Source organism: Rosa chinensis, chromosome 1 (assembly GCF_002994745.2).
Source record: "Rosa chinensis cultivar Old Blush chromosome 1, RchiOBHm-V2, whole genome shotgun sequence".
In the NCBI taxonomy this organism is placed as follows: Eukaryota; Viridiplantae; Streptophyta; class Magnoliopsida; order Rosales; family Rosaceae; genus Rosa; species Rosa chinensis.
In genome coordinates this window covers 31,928,556-31,947,882 of record NC_037088.1, presented here as the reverse complement: position 1 = coordinate 31,947,882, position 19,327 = coordinate 31,928,556, and the positions used below count along the sequence as shown (strand labels likewise).

The following is a 19,327-nucleotide window of genomic DNA, read 5'->3' as shown; positions in this document are numbered from 1 at the left end:
ATCACCATCAATCAGCATGGATCAAGGACCAATCAGTAGTTAATGTCATCATTGTAATTGATATTTCCGTTGTAATTCTCTCCCTATATAAAGGGGCTATGAAATGAAATGAGGAGACCAATTTCAATCCCAATTTTACTTTTACAAAAAAAAAAAATGATAATTATATATCGCGATCTGTTTCCTAAATGGCCTGTTGGTTTGGGGATACTTTACTGTTCCTTTTTTGCATTGCGTAGTCTAATTAGAAATATAAATAAATAAACGTGCACAAAAAATCAAGCTGAATTATATGTGGTTTCCCACCAGGCCACCAACCACAAGTTTCCCACTACTCTGAAGTCTGAAGTCTGAAGTCTTCCCTCAAAAAGTAGTAAGGGGAAAGACAAAAGGCAATTGGTTTATTTTTCCTTCGTCAAAAAGACAAATGAGTACAAATATTAATTGAACCTTTTGATTCATACAACAAAAGGCAAAAGGTAAATTATAAGTCATCCATTGATGTGTCCACCCACAAAAGAAAAGCGCACGAACGCGTTTCTTACACTGTTGTCTTGTTTGATCAAGGACGATTGGTTCAGTCTATAAATACCTCATTCCATTTAATCTGGATTTTATCAAATTAAACATAAATCATGGGGTTATCATCTCTATGCTTAATATCTGTGTCCATCTATATCCTTTCAACAATTGTGTTGTTCCATCTTGTGGTGGCCAACTCTTTGCAGTCATATAATACTCCTACTTGCCATGATGATGAGATCTCTGCCTTGCTTCAATTCAAGCAAAGCTTTGTCAGTAGAAAGTTTGCTTCAGATTATGAGGGTGCTTATCTAAAGATTTCTTCATGGAAATCAAGCAACAGTTGTTGCTCATGGGATGGCGTAGAGTGTGATGAGAAGACGGGTCACGTGATTGGGCTTGATCTTAGTAGCAGTTGTCTCTATGGCCCTTTCGGCTCCAAGAACACCTTATTCAGTCTTGTTCATCTTCAGCGTCTGAACCTCGCAGATAATGATTTCAATTTCTCTCAAATTCCTACTAGCATTAGGAACTTCCCAAGGCTCAGGTATCTCAACCTCTCTTACTCTGTCTTTTCTGGTCATGTCCCATCTGAAGTTTCACAACTGTCTCAGTTGTCTTCCCTCGATCTATCTCAAAATGATTTTTCTTCCAATAAAGAATTGTTAAGAAGCCTAGCTCAAAATTTAACTGGCCTAGAAACACTTGATCTTTCTTCCATTAATATATCATCCACAGTACCCGACACCCTGGCAAATTTGTCTCTTTTGACATCCCTCACCCTTAATCATTGCGGCCTCTTTGGCAAATTACCAAGAAGAATCTTTAAATTGAAGAATTTGAAGGTTCTTGATGTGAGAGACAACCGTGCTCTCACGGGGTATTTTCCTGATGACTATAGTGTAAGTAGTCCTGATCTCATGTCACTCAAACTCTCGGCCACTAATTTTTCCATAAACCTGCCTTCTTTGATAGAAAGGTTTCATTCACTAAAAGAGTTGGATTTGAGTTCATGCAATATTTCAGAAGGTCCAGTACCATTTTCACTTGGTAATCTTAGGGATCTCATCTATTTGGACCTTTCATATAATAAGTTTAATGGTCAAGTACCATTTTCACTTGGTAATCTTAAGGATTTCATCTATTTGGACCTTTCATATAATAAGTTTAATGGTCAAGTACCATTTTCACTTGGTAATCTTAGGGATCTCATCGGTTTGGACCTTTCATATAATAAGTTTAATGGTCATATCCCTACAGCTATGTTGGGAAACCTTACCCAACTTACATATCTATCACTTTCTAATAATTATTTTCATGGTTCAGTCCCCCAGTCCTTGTTCAATCTCACGAATCTTCAAACCCTTGAGCTAGATCATAATAGTTTGAGTGGTACAGTAGAGTTCCAGAAGTTTCTTAACCTACAGAAACTCACCGATCTAGATCTATCTAATAATAATCTGGAATTGCTCTCAGAATCTAGATTTTTGAATAATGCAACTACCGTACTTCCAAAGTTTGAGTATCTACGATTGGGTGGGTGCAACATAAGGGAGTTCCCAGTTTTCCTAAGATCTCAAGATGTATTGTCTTGGTTAGATCTTTCTGGAAACAAATTGCAAGGCCAAGTACCAAAATGGATGTGGAACATAAGCACTGAAACTCTGTCTTACATTAACATTTCTCATAACTTCCTGTCAGGCTTTGAGAAAACTCCAGCTGTCCTTCCCAGGATTCACCTACGATAATTAGACCTGTCCTTCAACATGTTTCGTGAATTATTATTGTTACCTTTAACATCCTTCTGGTACTATAACATTGCAAACAACGAATTGACCGGACAAGTTTCACCAATGATATGCAATATGACTTTTGTTGGATACCTTGATTTGTCAAACAACAAGTTGATTGGCAACTTGGCAGTGTGGGGGAAACTTTAGTGCGAATTTGGAATATCTGAAACTTGGAAACAATTCATTTCATGGAAATCTTCCTCAATCATACACCAATGGAAGCAATTTAAGGACGATAGATATTGGTCACAACAATTTCCATGGGCAACTACCAAGGTCACTGGCGAATTGTGCAAGTCTTGAAAGTTTAGTCCTTTCACACAATAAATTTAATGATACCTTCCCCGTTTGGTTGGGGGCTCTCCTTGAGTTAAAAATTTTGAAAGTGGACCACAATGTGTTCTATGGAGTGATTCTGAAACATGATAAGAAGAATCTTCAATTCCCGGTGCTGCGTATTCTTGATTTGTCTTACAATGATTTCTCAGGTCAGTTTCCATTTGAATACATTTTTTCTGGAAATGGGACAACAACTATCACTCATGATTTGGAGTATTACCTCATTTATTCATTTTCTAGCGTTGGGTATTACTCAATCACGATAATTTGTAAAGGTGTGGAGAGGTACTACCCAAGAGTTTGAGAGGACTTGATACTCATTGACATCTCAAGCAACAATTTTGAAGGGAAGATTCCTGAATTCATTGGGAAACTTGAGGGGATTTGGTCACTCAATCTCTCCAATAACATTCTCACGGGTCGCATCCCATCATCCTTGAGCAACTTATCAGGGCTTGAATCGTTGGATCTTTCACATAACAAGCTCTCTGGTGAGATTCCTCAGCAACTGGCACAACTTGATTCTCTCACAAAGTTCAATGTCTCTCACAACAATCTCACAGGCCCTGTACAAAGTTAGGGAGTGGCTTGTTGGTGGGAGTGGGTCTTGCAGACTCTGTGATTTCCAAGTGGAATGAATGGTTCATCGAGATTGTTGCAGTACTGATCATGTTTTCAAAAAGGATAAGGAAGCCTAGAAATTGAGTGTTCGATCAGTACTGATCATGTTTTTAAGTTGTGTTTCCAATTTCTTAGATGTATGCGTATTTGTAATATTCAGTATCAATAACTTTCGGTATCATAAGCACTATCATATTGTTATCGACATTCAGTAGCACTGTCCTATTTTAGATTGATGATAGTGTAACACAATCTTTTTTGCTATTGACAATTAGTGACAAAATTTCTATTTACTGTTGGCGGTATAGTAGCAATACATTTATTTGCTGCTGATTGTTAGTAGCCATTTTTACTATCACTAGCAGCACTAGCTATCACCAATAGCAATATTTGCTACTGACTATCAATTGCATCATATATTATTTGTCTAATTATAACACTAGCATACTTGTTGTGATCCTATTAGGCATAGTTGTGTGATTCTTATCGATTGTAAAAAAAAAATAATAATAATAATAAAAATAAAAGACAATTTTGTATTTGCTTTGAGTTCCTGTGTTTTGAGAAAGTAAATTTTTTATCTACTCACACATCATGATTTGCTATTGAAGCTCAGTAGAATTATTTGCAATTTTGCAGTATTGTTATCACCAGTAGCGTGATTCTTTTATTTTGAACATGTGCATTGTAAAAACACTCATGCAAAAGAGAGGGGGAGATGTGGTTTGCAAAAGCAAAGAGGGAGGGAGATCTGGTTTGCAAAAAAAAGGAGTGTTAGTTTCACTCCTCAAATATAAAAAAGACACAATTATGTATTTGCTTTGAGTTATTGTGTTTTGAGAAAGTAAATTGCTATTGATTCACATATCATTATTTGCTATTGAACTTCAGTAGTATTATTTGTTGTTAAGCCTCAGTAGCATTTGTTTGCTAATCAGTGTCAAGAGCATTGTTTTCATATTTGTTGTCACTGACAGTTGCCTTATTATGTTGTTTTGCAGGCCTTTCCGCCTTAGATTGATTTGAAAAAAATTGTCTGACTATTTATTATTGAAGACTAGTAATATGTAGATTCTTGCTGCAAAAGAAGTTTTATCTACAGTGATGAAGGGTAGCTGTTGAGAAGCTTAAGATCCTTAGATTTGGATTATTTTGAGTTGGATTTGTAAATGATATGTAACACTTTACTTGCTTTTCAAAAAGCATTAAAGGCCATTTGACCAGCTACATGGTACAAGACAAAAGTGCTTGTGGCTGTAGAATGTCACAATTCGGCTAAATGTAGTTTGAAAAGTATTTATAGAAATAAAAATGCAAATATTATTGTTGGATACTTTTGGTGGATTGTTATTGGTGGGCAAAAATACGGGGATATAGTTTTGAATTTTTATAGGCCAATTTGTTTAAATGGTTAGTTTGAATAATCGCTTACTATATAAGTTTAGTGTGATAGAAGATGTGTGGTTGCACTGTATTTTAAGACCATTTGATGTAGTGGTGATCTTGTAATTATTTATAATTTTAATATTTATTTTTGCATGTCATATAGGTTAATTGTCCGTATGGTGCCAACTACAGTTGTCTCTGCGCATGGTACTTTGAGCTGTAATCTTTACCCTATTGGTAAATAACATCAAATCAATTTCTTAAGTTGGCAGCTATGGAACTCCTCTACATTTCCCTTCTTTAGAGGCCTTGTCATAGTGGTCCATCAACAATGCGAAAATGCATTGATAATTTGCCCGGTATACTCTGTGCAAGCAATGTATATACCCACTTTGAAGATGTAATTGACTGATTTCATGAACTAATTTCAGTAGTTTTTGGAAATTCTTTGTTTCATGAATAGCTACTGGTTCTCTATGCTTGGGCAGTGATATATTGGCTTTTATATCACAATGATAGAAGTTACCATTAAGGATTAAAATGTCGGTCATACATATCTATTGGACTTTGAAAAATGGAGATATCAAAAATATCGAGAAACACATTGGAGATATCCTGGAAAAGAAAATTTTTTTTTTAAATAATTAATTTATTGAATTTACATATAAATAGATATAAATGTCAACTTCATCTACATCCAAAAATAGACTATAGATAGTTGAAAAGACATTCGCTGGTCTACGAAAATACGATAATCAGACCAAGACAAATCTATATAGTACAAATTGTAGTGATGAACATGATAGACATAGATTTCCTCACCCAGAACTCTCTTGAGTGGATTACTCCTCACCCAAATTTGCCTTGAGAAGATTTCTCTTCACCCAGATTCTCCTTAAGGGAATTATTCGTTACCTGGAATAAGCCTTGAGAGAATTACTCTTCACCCAGATTCGATCACCTTGAGCAGATTTTCCTCATCCAATAACTTGCCATAAGTCAGGCTAATCCAAGTCACCAATACAAGCTAATTCTTTGTCACACCACACTCAAATTTAATTTTCACATTTCATTGAACAACTTAACTGCACAAACCAATATTTAAAACAATCAATCAAGGACGTTGACCCATAAAGGTATTACCTAGTGTTAAAAGGAGAGCAAATTGGCGCATATCCATGTGGGCTGTGATCATAGCATTAGAGAAGAACTGAGAGCGCGTTTGGACAAAGGAAATTATGGAAGTGTATGTTTGCTAATAGAGTTGTTTTTGTGTGTCACCAGGACGTTGACGGTTGACCTATAAAAGTAACGTGAAGGGTTAACCCATAAAACCCCTCTAGGTTGAGGTTTTGCGGCTCGGATGCTTCACATTGCTTTCCGTCTTTAGAGGGCGTTTTGGAGCATGCACGCACAAGATGCTAGATTTTCATACTAGTATAACACATCACTATTGAACTCTCAGCTGGAGCTAGTTTATTGCAATCTGAATGGTGTTTTCGATATGATGAGTTTTTTTGTTTTTTTTTTTTGGAGCCAATTATATCGTGTCATAAGGTGACCAAAATATTAAAAAGCCATCATATTTCTAATTTTCATATATTATAAAACTGACAATGCGTGTGAAAAGCTATTGTTAATCTTCAAAAAGACAAGTTATATATATATATATATATAGATCTTATCCAGAGCGGAGGTCCGCTTTGAAATTAAAGTGTAAACTTCGAGTTTTTGGTCTCTTTTCGGTCGCATATCCACATCTCAACCGTTCAGTTTTTAGGTACTAGTGCATGGATCATCTCTGCAAATTTTCAGCCAAATTGATGATCATTAAGACATTGATTACTGCCTTAAAGCTAGTACGGTTCAGGTTGATAGATTCAGTTCGTTGATTGGTTTACGCGAGTTAGATACCTTAACGATCATCAATTTGGCTGAAAATTTGCAAAGATGATCTATACACTAGTGCCTAAAAACTGAAAGGACGAGATGTGGATATGTGACAGAAAAATAACCCAAAACTCGAATTTCACACTTTAATTTCAAAGCGGAACTCCGCTCTAGATAGGATCTGATATATATAGATATATATATCGTCTTTTTGTAAACCGATATTTAGTATTTATCTGTATATTCTGCTGCTGGCAATGTCGTGAGATAATTTGATTTCTACTCATCCACCAGCTGTTGTCTTTTTTCTAAAAATAGTTTTTGAAGGAGATGAATAAGAATAAAAATTTGGGCCAGCATGTAAGACCACTTTTAGTAGGTTTATTATTAGACCACTTAGATAATCCGTTGCCAAAAAACAAAAGTGTTTTACCAAAAAGGTCTTCTTTTTTTTTTTTTGAGAAGATGAAAATTCTATTAATAACCAAACAGATTACAAAGCATTGGATCCATAGTTACGGGACCGTCAACATGAATGACTTCCATGAGCCAAAAAGGCCCAACCCTAACTAAATTTTACGCCCATACCCTCGAGCTACAATGAATAACAACCAAACCTGTACCGATACAACCCAACTACCAACATTAAGATGAACTGTTTTCACCCGTTTGGACACCGCGTCCCAAAACAGCCAGACCACGTGTAAGGGTGATTCACCATCACGTTGATAACCAGAAAGCACCGACAAAAGACCAGACCGTGACACACCAAAACAACCATGACACCATAACAATGGCATCGACACTACACAGAAACACCCAAACCCAAACCCTCGCTCATAAGAGGAGTGACTTATTTTCAACACGACAACAACTAAAAACAAACAAAGAAAAGCTAAGCAACCGGAAACAAAAAAAACCACCAGATAGACCCAAGAACAAAGGCTCGGCCCAAACACCACCTCCCCCAGCAAAAAGCAAGCGCAGCAGGCAACCATTCTAGCCACCAGCGAGCCCTTTCGCCACCATGCCGCCGCCCCGCAACAATACTCCGTCGCGCCGAATCTCTCCGCCACTCCACCGACTTGTTACGCCAGAGTCAGCCCCTACACCAGGCAGACGGCCACACGATCCCAGACCAAAGCGGAGACAGATCCCTTTCGAGATCTCCACTTCTTCGATCTGATCTGAATCGCCACAGCCACAACCCACGAAGGAACGATGACACTAGAAACCACCACCGGAAAGCCGAAGTCCGTCACTGCTGCACCACTGCCTCCGCCCCAGATTTGAGAAGGACAGATCGAGATCGATCTGTGCCGCCCGAAACCGGAGAAACATCCACTCTCCCTGGACCACACCGTTGCCCTGAAAGCCCACTACATCTCGGAAACATCAATCCTCTCCCGGGCCGGAGCGCAGTGGTGGGAACGCCGGCCGTGTTCAGCCGAGAGAGAACACACACTGTCGGGTTTTTTCTTTTTTCCTAGGCGAGTGGGGCGCGTTCTCCTTTATTTTACCAACAAGTTCAATCGACCAAAATTTGGTTGGTTGGGTAACAGAGCACTACTCTTTTTACCTTTTTTTTTTAGGAGAAATAGTACACTTTTATTGACCATCAAAGCAAAAATTACAAGAAGTCAACCACGATATGAAAATAAACCCCTAATGAGTACAAAAAATAAACTAAAAAAATTTAAAATGATAATTATATATCGCGATCTGTTTCCTAATTGGCCAGTTGGTTTGGGGATACTTTATTGTTCCTTTTTTGCATTGCGTAGTCTAATTAGAAATATAAAATAAATAAATAAATATGGTTTAAATAATAAACGTGTACAAAAAATCAAGCTGAATTATATGTGGTTTCCCACCAGGCCACCAACCACAAGTTTCCCACTACTCTGAAGTCTGAAGTCTGAAGTCGTCCCTCAAAAAGTAGTAAGGGGAAAGACAAAAGGTTATTGGTTTATTTTTTCTTCGTCAAAAAGACAAATGAGTACAAATATTAATTGAACCTTTTGATTCATACAATAAAAGGCAAAAGGTAAATTATAAGTCATCCATTGATGTGTCCACCCACAAAAGAAAAGAGCAAAAAGGCACGAACGCGTTTCTTACACTGTTGTCTTGTTTGATCAAGGGCAATTGGTTCAGTCTATAAATACCTCTTTCCATTTAATCTGGATTTTATCAAATTAAACATAAATCATGGGATTATCATCTCTATGCTTAATATATGTGTCCATCTATATCCTTTCAACAATTGTGTTGTTCCATCTTGTGGTGGCCAACTCTTTGCAGTCATATAATACTCCTACTTGCCATGATGACGAGATCTATGCCTTGCTGCAATTCAAGCAAAGTTTTGTCATTAGAAAGTCTGCTTCGGCGGACAAGGGTGCTTATCCAAAGATTTCTTCATGGAAATCAAACAGCAGTTGTTGCTCATGGGATGGCGTAGAGTGTGATGAGAAGACGGGTCACGTGATTGGGCTTCATCTTAGTAGTAGTTGTCTCTATGGGTCTTTCTGCTCCAACAATACCTTATTCAACCTTGTTCATCTTCAGCATCTGAACCTCGCTGATAATGCCTTCGATTTGTCTCAAGTTCCTACTAGCATTAGGAACTTTCCAAGGCTCAGGTATCTCAACCTCTCTTACTCTGTCTTTTCTGGTCATGTCCCATCTGAAGTTTCACAACTGTCTAAGTTGTCTTCCCTCGATCTATCTCGCAATAATGGTATGTTTTCGAATGAAGAATTGTTGAGAAGCCTAGCTCAAAATTTAACTGGCCTAGAAACACTTGATCTTTCTTCCATTAATATATCATCCACAATACCCGAAACCCTGACAAATTTGTCTCTTTTGACATCCCTCACCCTTGATGATTGCGGCCTATTTGGCAAATTACCAGGAAGAATCTTTAAATTACAGAATTTGAAGGTTCTTAGTGTGAGGTAGAACCCTGCTCTCACGGGGATATTTTCCAATGAAGAATTGTTAAGAAGCCCAGCTCAAAATTTAACTGGCCTAGAAACACTTGATCTTTCTGGGATTAACATATCATCCACGGTACCAGACACCCTGGCAAATTTGTCTCTTTTGACATCCCTCACCCTTGATAGATGCGGCCTGTTTGGCGAATTCCCAGGAAGAATCTTTAAATTAAAGAATTTGAAGGTTCTTGATGTGAGCAACAACCCTGCTCTCACGGTGTATTTTCCTGATGACTATAGTGCAAGTAGTCCTGATCTCATGTCACTCAAACTCTCGTCCACTAATTTGATAAACCTACCTTTTTCAATAGATAGATTTCATTCACTGAAAGAGTTGGATGTGAATTCATGCAATATTTCAGAAGGTCCAGTACCATTTTCACTTGGTAATCTTAAGGATCTCATCTATTTGGACCTTTCAGATAATAAGTTTAATGGTCAAGTACCATTTTCACTTGGTAATCTTAGAGATCTCATCTATTTGGACCTTTCAGATAATAAGTTTAATGGTCAAGTACCATTTGCACTTGGTAATCTTAGAGATCTCATCGATTTGGACCTTTCATATAATAAGTTTAATGGTCATATCCCTACAGCTATGTTGGGAAACCTTACCCAACTTACATATCTATCACTTTCTAATAATTATCTTCATGGTTCAGTCCCCCAGTCCTTGTTCAATCTCACGAATCTTCAAACCCTTAAGCTAGATCATAATAGTTTGAGTGGTACAGTAGAGTTCCAGAAGTTTCTTAACCTACAGAAACTCACCGATCTTGATCTATCTAATAATAATCTGGAATTGCTCTCAGAATCTAGATTTTGAATAATGCAACTACTGTACTTCCAAAGTTTGAGTATCTACGATTGGGTGGGTGCAACATAAGGGAGTTCCCAGATTTCCTAAGATCTCAAGATGTATTGTCTTGGTTAGATCTTTCTGGAAACAAATTGCAAGGCCAAGTACCAAAATGGATGTGGAACATAAGCACTGAAACTCTGTCTTACATCAACATTTCTCATAACTTCCTGTCAGGCTTTGAGAAAACTCCAGCTGTCCTTCCCTTGGTTGCCCTACAATACTTAGACAGTTAGACCTGTCATTCAACATGTTTCGTGCATTATTATTGTTACCTTTAACATCCATCACGTACTATAACATTGCAAACAACCAATTAACGGGACAAGTTTCACCAATGATTTGCAATATGACTTCTCTTAGATACCTTGATTTGTCAAACAACAAGTTGACTGGCAGCCTACCTCAGTGTGGGAGAAATTTCAGTGTTAATCTGGAATATCTCAAACTTGGAAACAACTCATTTCTTGGAAATCTTCCTCAATCGTACTCCAATGGAAGCAGTTTAAGGATGATGGATATTAGTCACAACAATTTCCATGGGCAACTACTGAGGTCACTAGCGAATTGTGCAAGTCTTGAAAGTTTAGTCCTTTCACACAATAAATTTAACGATACCAAACCACAATGTACCGTTTGGTTGGGGGCTCTCCCTGAGTTGAAAATTTTGACAATGGACCACAATGTGTTCTATGGATGTAATAACCTGTTTTTACAAATATTAGTGGAATTACTGTTGTTGGTGGCAGACACACTTTCTGGTCTTATGGATGAAACTCGGGACTGGTTTGTTTATGCTTGATCATAGCTCTGCATATCACTCTCTCTCACTCCCTCTTTTCGTCCGCAAAACAGAGCATTTGCTCTCAACACTCTCTCTCGCTCCACCGGCCACCAGACAGTACCAAACCACCTCCCACACCTTCAAGTCGATCGTACGCAGCTTCAGGAGGCGGCCTTGCGCTGCAGAACCACCGGAGACGACGGCGGAGGCCGAAAAACCCGTTTTTGTTCCAAGCTTGATAACTCGAGCTACCGGCCACGAAACCTTCCCAAACTTCACCCACAGGTTCGCCTTGACCTTCTGAAGCTTCCAGAACCTCCCTTGCACTGCGCCGATGCCTCTGGAAGCGGCTGGAACTCGAACCCGGTTGCACCGAAAACTTCGATCAGGTATATCTCGAATTCTCGAGTTGTAGAGCTTGGTTTTGATTGATTCTTGAACCAGTGAGTTCACCTTGATGTTCTTAACAACTATCTAGAAGGAATCGAAGCCTGAAATTGAATTTTTTACGTCGAAATCTTGGCTCGCCGGTTTCTGCATTTCTTCGCCGGATTCTGGAAATTTTCCGGCCACCTTCAAACTGTTCAAGGTAATTTTCGACCACTTCTGTTCATTTTCAGACTTCATGCTAGTTATGAAAATTGTTGGGCTTGATGAGATGAAGAGGAGCAGCCTGGCCCCGACACCATTGGCGGTGGTCGGCGGCGGCTCTGTCCAAATTCCGGCGACCATTTTCCGGCTACCTCCGGGGGTCAAAAATGTGATTTCTTTACAGTTTTAGATTCTACGTTTCAATACGATCGTTTGCATATATTATACGCATTTTTTGGATATCGTATGATTTAGTTATGAATTTTACGGTTTTTAATTAATTTCGATGGTTCGATTAATGATCTGTGAAGATCGGACCGTCCGATGGACTTGTAGTTTTGATATGTTGATCGTATGACTGTCCCGGTGACTTTGTGAGGTCACGGGCGAAGATCCGACCATTGGATCTTCGTATAATTGTGAATTACTAATTTTGAAGGCGATTCGTGAAAATCCGACCGTCGGATTTTCATAAAATTTTGTGGAGATGTCTATAAGGACGATTCAGGAAGATCCGACCATTGGATCTTCGTGCTAATTTTGGAGGATGATCCTAAGGGCGATCTGTGAGGATCTGACCGTTGGATCATCGTTTAATTTCGATCCGATCGTTGGATCGTCGTTTTATCTTGTTTATGAGTTGTTGGCTAAGTTAAGATCATGTTTGATTAGGTGATTGACGGTCTTCCTTGGTGAGCGGTTTTGGTGTATTGTGAAATTGAAGACGCAGCGGGATTAGAGGTGAGTAAACCTCACGTGGTTCATATTACGAACCGAGTACCTTTAATTACATTATTTTCTGTGGTAATCGTGTGAAAATATTATGGAATAAATATTTGTTTTAAGGCATATGGACTTGATCAACTACGGTCCATAGGTAAGTAAAATGATTTAATTATTGGGTCCTTGACCAAAAGCACAGAATCAGGCTAATGTTTTCTCACTTGCACCACCAAGAGTTTTTAATTCCCAGCTACCCAATTCAAGTGCTAAATGACAATTTTGACCTCCAATTAATTAAAAAATTACGGCTACTCTGACTCTCCTCTATCTCTCTCTCCTCCGCGCCTCTCTCTTTTTATCTTTCTCCTGTCTCTCCCGTCAGCCCGGTCGTCGATCTCTCCCTTCAGCGCCGTCGTCGAGAACCGTTAGCCTTTTGGCGATTCGTCTCTCTCTCTTCGATCTCTGGCATGGATTCACTTTAACGGCGAGTTCTTGTAGAGATCGGATCGGAGTTTCGCGCCCGTACAGAAGACCGACGTTTTTTGATCCAGCCGGGCTTGGAGTTGTAGATGCGGTCGTCGTGGCGCTTGACGACGACGTTTTGATGGTGGTGGGCGGAGGAATAGTCGGTGTCGTTGCACTGGGACTGGGCTTGACCGCCGGTGCTGCAAATGCTTCCGTTTCATGTTTCTCTGATCTGCTCTTTTTTTTTTTTCTTTTTCCAACAAAGCTTTGATCTGCTTTGATAAGCCGAAGAGTATTGATCAGGGTTCAAGATTAGTTTCTTTGAGGAAAATTTTCTTTTCAAAGATAATTTGGAATCCAATTCAAGCATTGTGATTTTTTTTTAAGGTAAAATGGGGCAGAAGGCCCAGAAAGAGAGGGAAAAAAAATTTATCCGAGGGTAATACAGGGCTATTGGGGGGCTATCGGGGGAAATTTTTTTTTGAATGTCTATTGGGGCAGTAGACATCTATTGGGGGGCAATATGCAGTAGACATCCAATGTGGACAAAATCCCTTAATTATTCAAAATGAATTTCCCGATTTTCTTGTGTGAACTATAGTTGGTATTAGTGGTCACTCCTGAGTGGGTGACTTCGTATATATATATTTACGTGATTATATACGAATTGGTGTGACATTGAAGAATGTGAAATTGTGATGATTTAATTAATTTGGATTGAGATGTGATGTACCATATTTATATTTGATTGAATATGATTGATGAGTTCTTGTTGATATTTATGATTTATATTGGAGGAAGTATAGAGTGGAGAATGTAGGGTTCTGAGGACGGGGATGTCCGAAGAGCGACGGTTTATTATTAACCGGAGTGTTTGTGTTCTGAGGACGGGGATGTCCGAAGAGCGACGGTTTATTAACCGAAGTATTGTGTTCTGAGGACAGGGGTGTCCGAAGAGCGACGGTTTATTAACCGAAGTATTGTGTTCTGAAGACAGGGGTGTCCGAAGAGCGACGGTTTATTATTAACCGAAGTATTGTGTTCTGAGGACGGGGATGTCCGAAGAGCGACGGTTTATTAACCGAAGTATTTTGTTCTAAGGACAGGGGTGTCTGAAGTTCGACGGTTAAGGCTAACCGGAGTGTTTGTGTTCTGAGGACGGGGATGTCCGACGAGCGACGGTTTATTATTAACCGAAGTATTTTGTTCTGAGGACGGGGGCGTCCGAAGTTCGACGTTTATTATTAACCGAAGTATGGACCAATGTGGTATTATGTGGGTTGGGTGTCTGTAGGACCAGTGTGGTATTTTGTGAATTGAGGATTGTGGAAATGTATTCCTTGTGGTCTTCCATGAGTGGTTTGATGTCTCTTTGCAGACGTATTACTGTTGAGTTTGCTTGAATTGTAATTTAATAATCAACAGTTCTTTCTTGTTTACTCATACGAGCTGGAAAGCTTACCGGGTTTGGTGTTGTTGCAATCCCGGTACACTATTCAAATTGTGTAGCGGGTAGTCCTGCAGGTCAGGAGGATCATGGCGGAGATCGTGCGGATTAGAGTATGGGTTTTAGCTTTACAGCTTTGTAATTTGTGAGGTGAGTGATGCTCAGTTGAGCCTTACAATTTGATTGGTGAGAGTGTGCTGTAATAAATAACTCAAGGATTTGGTTTATTGTTTTAATGAGAGGTGTGATGTGTGATTGTTGAGAGAAAAAAATTAAGGACGTTTATTGTATTTATTATTATTCATGTTTCGGTTTTGAATTTATTATTCAAAATTCGGGGCGTGACAATGGAGTGATTGTGAAACCTAATAAGAAGAATCTTCATTTCCCAATGCTGCGTATTCTTGATTTGTCTTACAATAAGTTCTCAGGTCAGTTTCCATTTGAATACATTTTTTCTGGAAATGGAACAACAAGTATCACTCATGATCTGGAGTATTACTACATTGATTCATTTTCTGGTGAGTATTACTCAATCACGATAATTTGTAAAGGTGTGGAGAGGTACTACCCAAGAGTTCGAGAGGACTTGATACTCATTGACATCTCAAGCAACAATTTTGAAGGGCAGATTCCTGAATTCATTGGGAAACTTGAGGGCATTTGGTCACTCAATCTCTCCAATAACATTCTCACGGGTCACATCCCATCATCCTTGAGCAGCTTATCAAGGCTTGAGTCGTTGGATCTTTCACACAACAAGCTCTCTGGTGAGATTCCTCAGCAACTGGCACAACTTGATTCTCTCTCAAAGTTCAATGTCTCTCACAACAATCTCACAGGCCCTGTACCACGGGGAACCCACTTCACTACATTTGACAGCACTTCATATCTGGGAAACCAAGGATTGTGCGGAGATCTATTGCCCAAGAAATGTGGAAATTCTGTGGGCACTCAACTTCCACCTTCAACATCAGAAGATAATGACTTGGGCTCTGGAATTGAATTGGATTGGAAATTTATTGTGGCAGGGTCAGGGAGTGGCTTGTTGGTGGGAGTGGTTCTTGCAGACTTTGTGATTACCAAGTGGAATGTGTGGTTTATTAAGATTGTTGCAGTACTGATCATGTTTTCGAAAAGGATAAGGAAGCCTCGATCAGTACTGATCATGTTGCCATGAAACAAAGACAAAAAACTGGGGCTTGTTTATTAATTGTTCGGTGCTCTTTTTTTTCTGGAGTTTGGTTTGATGTCCTTGTTGAGTTGTAACTTTTGCATTCTTTCTCTTTGTACCATGGGCCGGAATATTTTTGAAGGTCCTTGATGTTGGTTAGTAATCTTGTGTAATGTTCCTGGGTGGCTGTGGTCTAGTCCTCCAGCCAGTTTGTATTCTCTTTTTTTTCTTTAATAAATTTTCGAGAGGGGACGAGGCGCTTTCCAAACAAAAAAAAAATAATAATAATAATAATAAAAAAAATACTGATCAAGTTGCTCTTTGTTTTTAAGTTGTGTTTCCAATTTCTTATTAACTCTTACTCAAATTTTGTTAGGACATGGTATTTTTTGTCGAAAACATAAATATAAATCACAATCTGAATCAGATACAGGAGAGCAAGTAGAAAGTGTAGTTTTAGTTAATGGCATCAATATTTTCAAGTCTGTTTTAGGAGAAGCCAAAACAGTTTCATTTTCTAAAAACAGTTTCCCTTGAACAGATTGGAGCTGTTTCAATCCCCAAAATCGCATTCAAGACATTTATTACCATTCCGAGATGATTTACAGACTGCACACCAGGTGCTCGACGAAATGTGCGCCATGGGATTTGTGCCCAATGTGGTGACTTTTACTACCATTTTGGGTGCCAAGAGAGTGTTTGGTGAGAATTTGGACAGAGGGTGGTTTCCTGATGTGACTACTTATACCATATTGATGGATGGGTATGTGAAGCTGGTTGTGGCTATTAAGGTCATGGATGAGATGGAGGATGATGGGATTGGCGCCAATGAGGTTACTTATGGGGTTATGATTGAAGCTTATTGTAAGGAAAAGAAGTCGGCGCTTTGTTGTAAGGTGGAGAAAAGGTATATACCGAGCTCGGCGCTCTGTTGTAAGGTGATTGATGTTCTGTGTTGCGAAGGGAAGGTGGAGGATGCTTGTGAACTGTGGAAGAGGCTTTTGAAGAAGAATTGCACGCCAGATAATGCAGTATTGGGCACACTCATATACTAGCTTTGTGAGAAGGGAGAAGTGTGGGAAGCCAGAAAATTGTTTGATCAGTTTGAGACGAGTGAGGCTTATTTCTGATGTCATGACTTACAACATGCTTATTTCTGGGATGTGTGAAGTGGGGGAGTTGTGTGAGGCAGGGAGGTTGTGGGATGACATGGTGGACAAGGGATGTACTCTGTATTGATCAAAGGATTCTGTAAGATTAGAAAAGCGAAGAAGGGAATTAGGATTTTGGACGAGATGTTCGAAAAAGGCTGTTTGCCAAACAAGTCTACTTATGCTATGTTGATTGAGGGGCTCTGTGACTCGGGAGAGGAAGCTGAAGTCACTAGAGTAATATCTATGGCAATGTCAAGTGGGATCTTTTCCTTACTAAGGTTGTTGGTGATTTGGATACTGGGGAAAGTGTTCTAAACAGAATACTACTGGAGAATGCTGATTAGAGCCTCGGACCTTGTGGCCTTGGAAAATGCTGACCTTGATCTCACCCACAGTTTTTCTCAGGTCGGTATTTTGTTATTCCATCCATTATTTTTCGTTTTGAGAAGAAATAAATGTTGTTTACAGTTTGTTTTTTAATAAATTTCTGCCAATAATTTACTGTAGTAGATTATATTATTGAAAGGATTATGTTGTTGTGTTTTTTTGTTCAAAAAGAGTTTGTATATTTGATGTAAGCTCATACTGGGTCATGTCAAAATTAGGCATATGTCAACCCTCTTAGCACCTCTTTAGCTGTCTGCGACTCTACGGGTGTTCTTCTTTTTCACTATTAGATTTACAATAGAGTTTGTGAGCTACACATAATAAAAGTTATCATTAGTTCATTACAATTGTTACATCTTTATGCTTAATAATCTGTTTTCTTTTTTCAATGGGGAAGGTGCCAGTAGAAGTACCTTATTGGAATCAAGTCTGCAGGGACCCAAGATGGGCACTGATGGTGGATATTGGAAGGGGTACCATTCTTATTCCTTTATTAATGAACTCTCTCTCATGTCTATTTGTAGAGTAGTCCTAGTGATTCACAATTATAAGCAATTAGCATTTCCTCCAGAATTTGGTTCTTCAATTAAAAGGCAAGAATGATAATTTTATTTAGGTAAAGAAGAAGTTGGAATTTGGTTAAATCCCTTTTATCTGTTCTGTTTAATGTATGACTCAATATGGATGATGATTCTAATAGAAACCTTGACTATCATGCTCCACAGCTCTTGATTAACCGATATTATGAAATTATAACTACAAATAAAAGATCTGTTGGACACTTCCTTTTTTATTTTTAGCATTTGTGGAATGTTTATCGAGCTACTTGACTTTAGTCATAGAGATGAACAACCTCATAGATACAAAACAGGAAATTGGTAGGGAGTAAGTTAGTTTTGGTCCAAACTTTTCCATAAACTTTTTGTCCTAGGACATCACTGCTTACTCACTTCCATCCTGTGATATATTCATATATCACAAGTAGCACAAAACTCTATTGGAAACCATTTAGCAATTAGCACGCACATCAACACATCATGATCATGGATAAGAATGTTTTTGTAGATGACAGTTAATTATGTCAACATGTACGGTAGTTCTTATTTCTTAACAGTATACTACTACAAAAAGTTAATTTTTCTCAGGACTATATTGCTCAACAGAATTGAGTATTGTCCGTTGTCTGAGTCTTAAAAATTTATTGGCAGATTTCTCTCCACTTTCGAGTCTTGGTTGCCTCTTGAAGTCTGAAATTTGGGCTACTTGGTACAACGGTGGTTGAGGTTTCCGTTGTGTGATTGAAAACTAGATACCAAATTTTGAGAAAGCTTGCATGAATGTCTTCCACAAGGTAAACCTAGTGCAAGCTATAGAAATTAGACAACATAAGTTTTACTTTTCTGTTGTGTGAAGTGGGAACATAGGCGCCAACATTTTGAGTCAAATGTGGAAAGAGAGAGGGAGGCAATGCCCCAGCCATGTAGATGGCACCGCCAAAACTAAGAGCCGTCCTAATCGCACTTTCAAAGTCCTCAATCAAGGGAGCCTGAGCACAGAGATGTATATTCTCAATGTAGAGCATTCGTTCATTACGCGCACATTTGCAGAGCCTGTGAGAATATTGCCACCGCCTACAAAGCGTATTGTAAAGCAAGAGAATCTCACTATGTAGAACAAGAAGATCAAGTTGATGATCTCGAGCTAAGGGTTGAAGACTTCAAATCTAGCCAGGGTCAAAAGACCGGCAATTTTGTTTATGTCTTTATCTTTCCAAGATGATGTAACAAGGCAATTCGCCATAGTTCTTAGTAGATGTCGTTGGTTTTAGTTTTTCTTCAACTAGGCTCATCCATAGTAAGTTTGATGTCTAGGAAAGTAATTGAGATAAGTAGTACTTAGGGGAGTTTTGATCTACTGATATCACCTCTCACTTTCCTGGTCATGCTTAATTTGGAGTTACCAAGAGATGTTAAGCGACAACCTTCGTTTTTGATTAGCTAGTTTACGGAATAGATTTCTTTGTGGTTAAGAAACTATGATGTAACCCGTTGGATTATTAATAAAATATTGAGTTTATTCATATAGACTCCATATGAGCTTTTATTTGCACTAACGGATTTCATGCGGAAACGCATAGTGAGAATGGAACTAAGTTCCTTGCATCACCTTTAATGATTGCGGATGGAAGTGCAT

At 38.7% G+C, this 19,327-nt stretch overlaps 2 protein-coding genes and 1 long non-coding RNA gene across 5 annotated transcripts; all 3 read left to right on the top strand.

Moving 5' to 3' along the window:
• The first annotated feature begins 635 nt into the window (after nt 1-635).
• Nucleotides 636-10,376, top strand: LOC112165133 (receptor-like protein 43). The gene is made up of 5 exons (XM_024301572.2): nt 636-1,424; nt 2,446-2,803; nt 3,002-3,222; nt 8,856-9,196; nt 9,680-10,376. The coding sequence occupies exons 1-5, from the start codon at nt 636-638 to the stop codon at nt 10,374-10,376; spliced, it is 2,406 nt and encodes an 801-aa protein (XP_024157340.2).
• Nucleotides 8,768-15,838, top strand: LOC112193745 (putative receptor like protein 25). Of its 3 annotated transcripts, XM_040513300.1 has the most exons (3): nt 11,605-11,782; nt 12,457-12,525; nt 14,482-15,838. In XM_040513300.1, the coding sequence occupies exon 3, from the start codon at nt 14,811-14,813 to the stop codon at nt 15,597-15,599; it is 789 nt and encodes a 262-aa protein (XP_040369234.1). In that variant the 5' UTR covers nt 11,605-11,782; nt 12,457-12,525; nt 14,482-14,810; the 3' UTR covers nt 15,600-15,838. The 3 variants fall into 3 exon arrangements, with proteins under 3 accessions (XP_024189763.1, XP_040369234.1, XP_024189758.1); XM_024333995.2 differs by lacking the exons at nt 11,605-11,782; nt 12,457-12,525 and adding an exon at nt 8,768-9,196; XM_024333990.2 differs by lacking the exon at nt 12,457-12,525.
• Nucleotides 15,839-16,195: 357 nt separating this feature from the next.
• On the top strand, nt 16,196-19,030 carry LOC121051197. Its single transcript, XR_005805338.1, has 3 exons — nt 16,196-17,152; nt 17,532-17,607; nt 18,343-19,030. It is a non-coding gene; the product is annotated as an uncharacterized LOC121051197 (long non-coding RNA).
• The last annotated feature ends 297 nt before the right edge of the window (nt 19,031-19,327 follow it).

Coding starts and splice junctions, on each gene's coding strand:
- LOC112193745 (XM_024333995.2), top strand. CDS start 14,811: ATGCTGCGTATTCTTGATTTGTCTTACAATAAGTTCTCAGGTCAGTTT.
- LOC112165133 (XM_024301572.2), top strand. CDS start 636: ATGGGGTTATCATCTCTATGCTTAATATCTGTGTCCATCTATATCCTT. Junction 3,223..8,855: donor ACAACAATCTCACAGGCCCT/GTACAAAGTTAG, acceptor AACTCTTTGCAG/TCATATAATACTCCTACTTG. Junction 9,197..9,679: donor AGGAACTTTCCAAGGCTCAG/GTATCTCAACCT, acceptor CACCCTTGATAG/ATGCGGCCTGTTTGGCGAAT.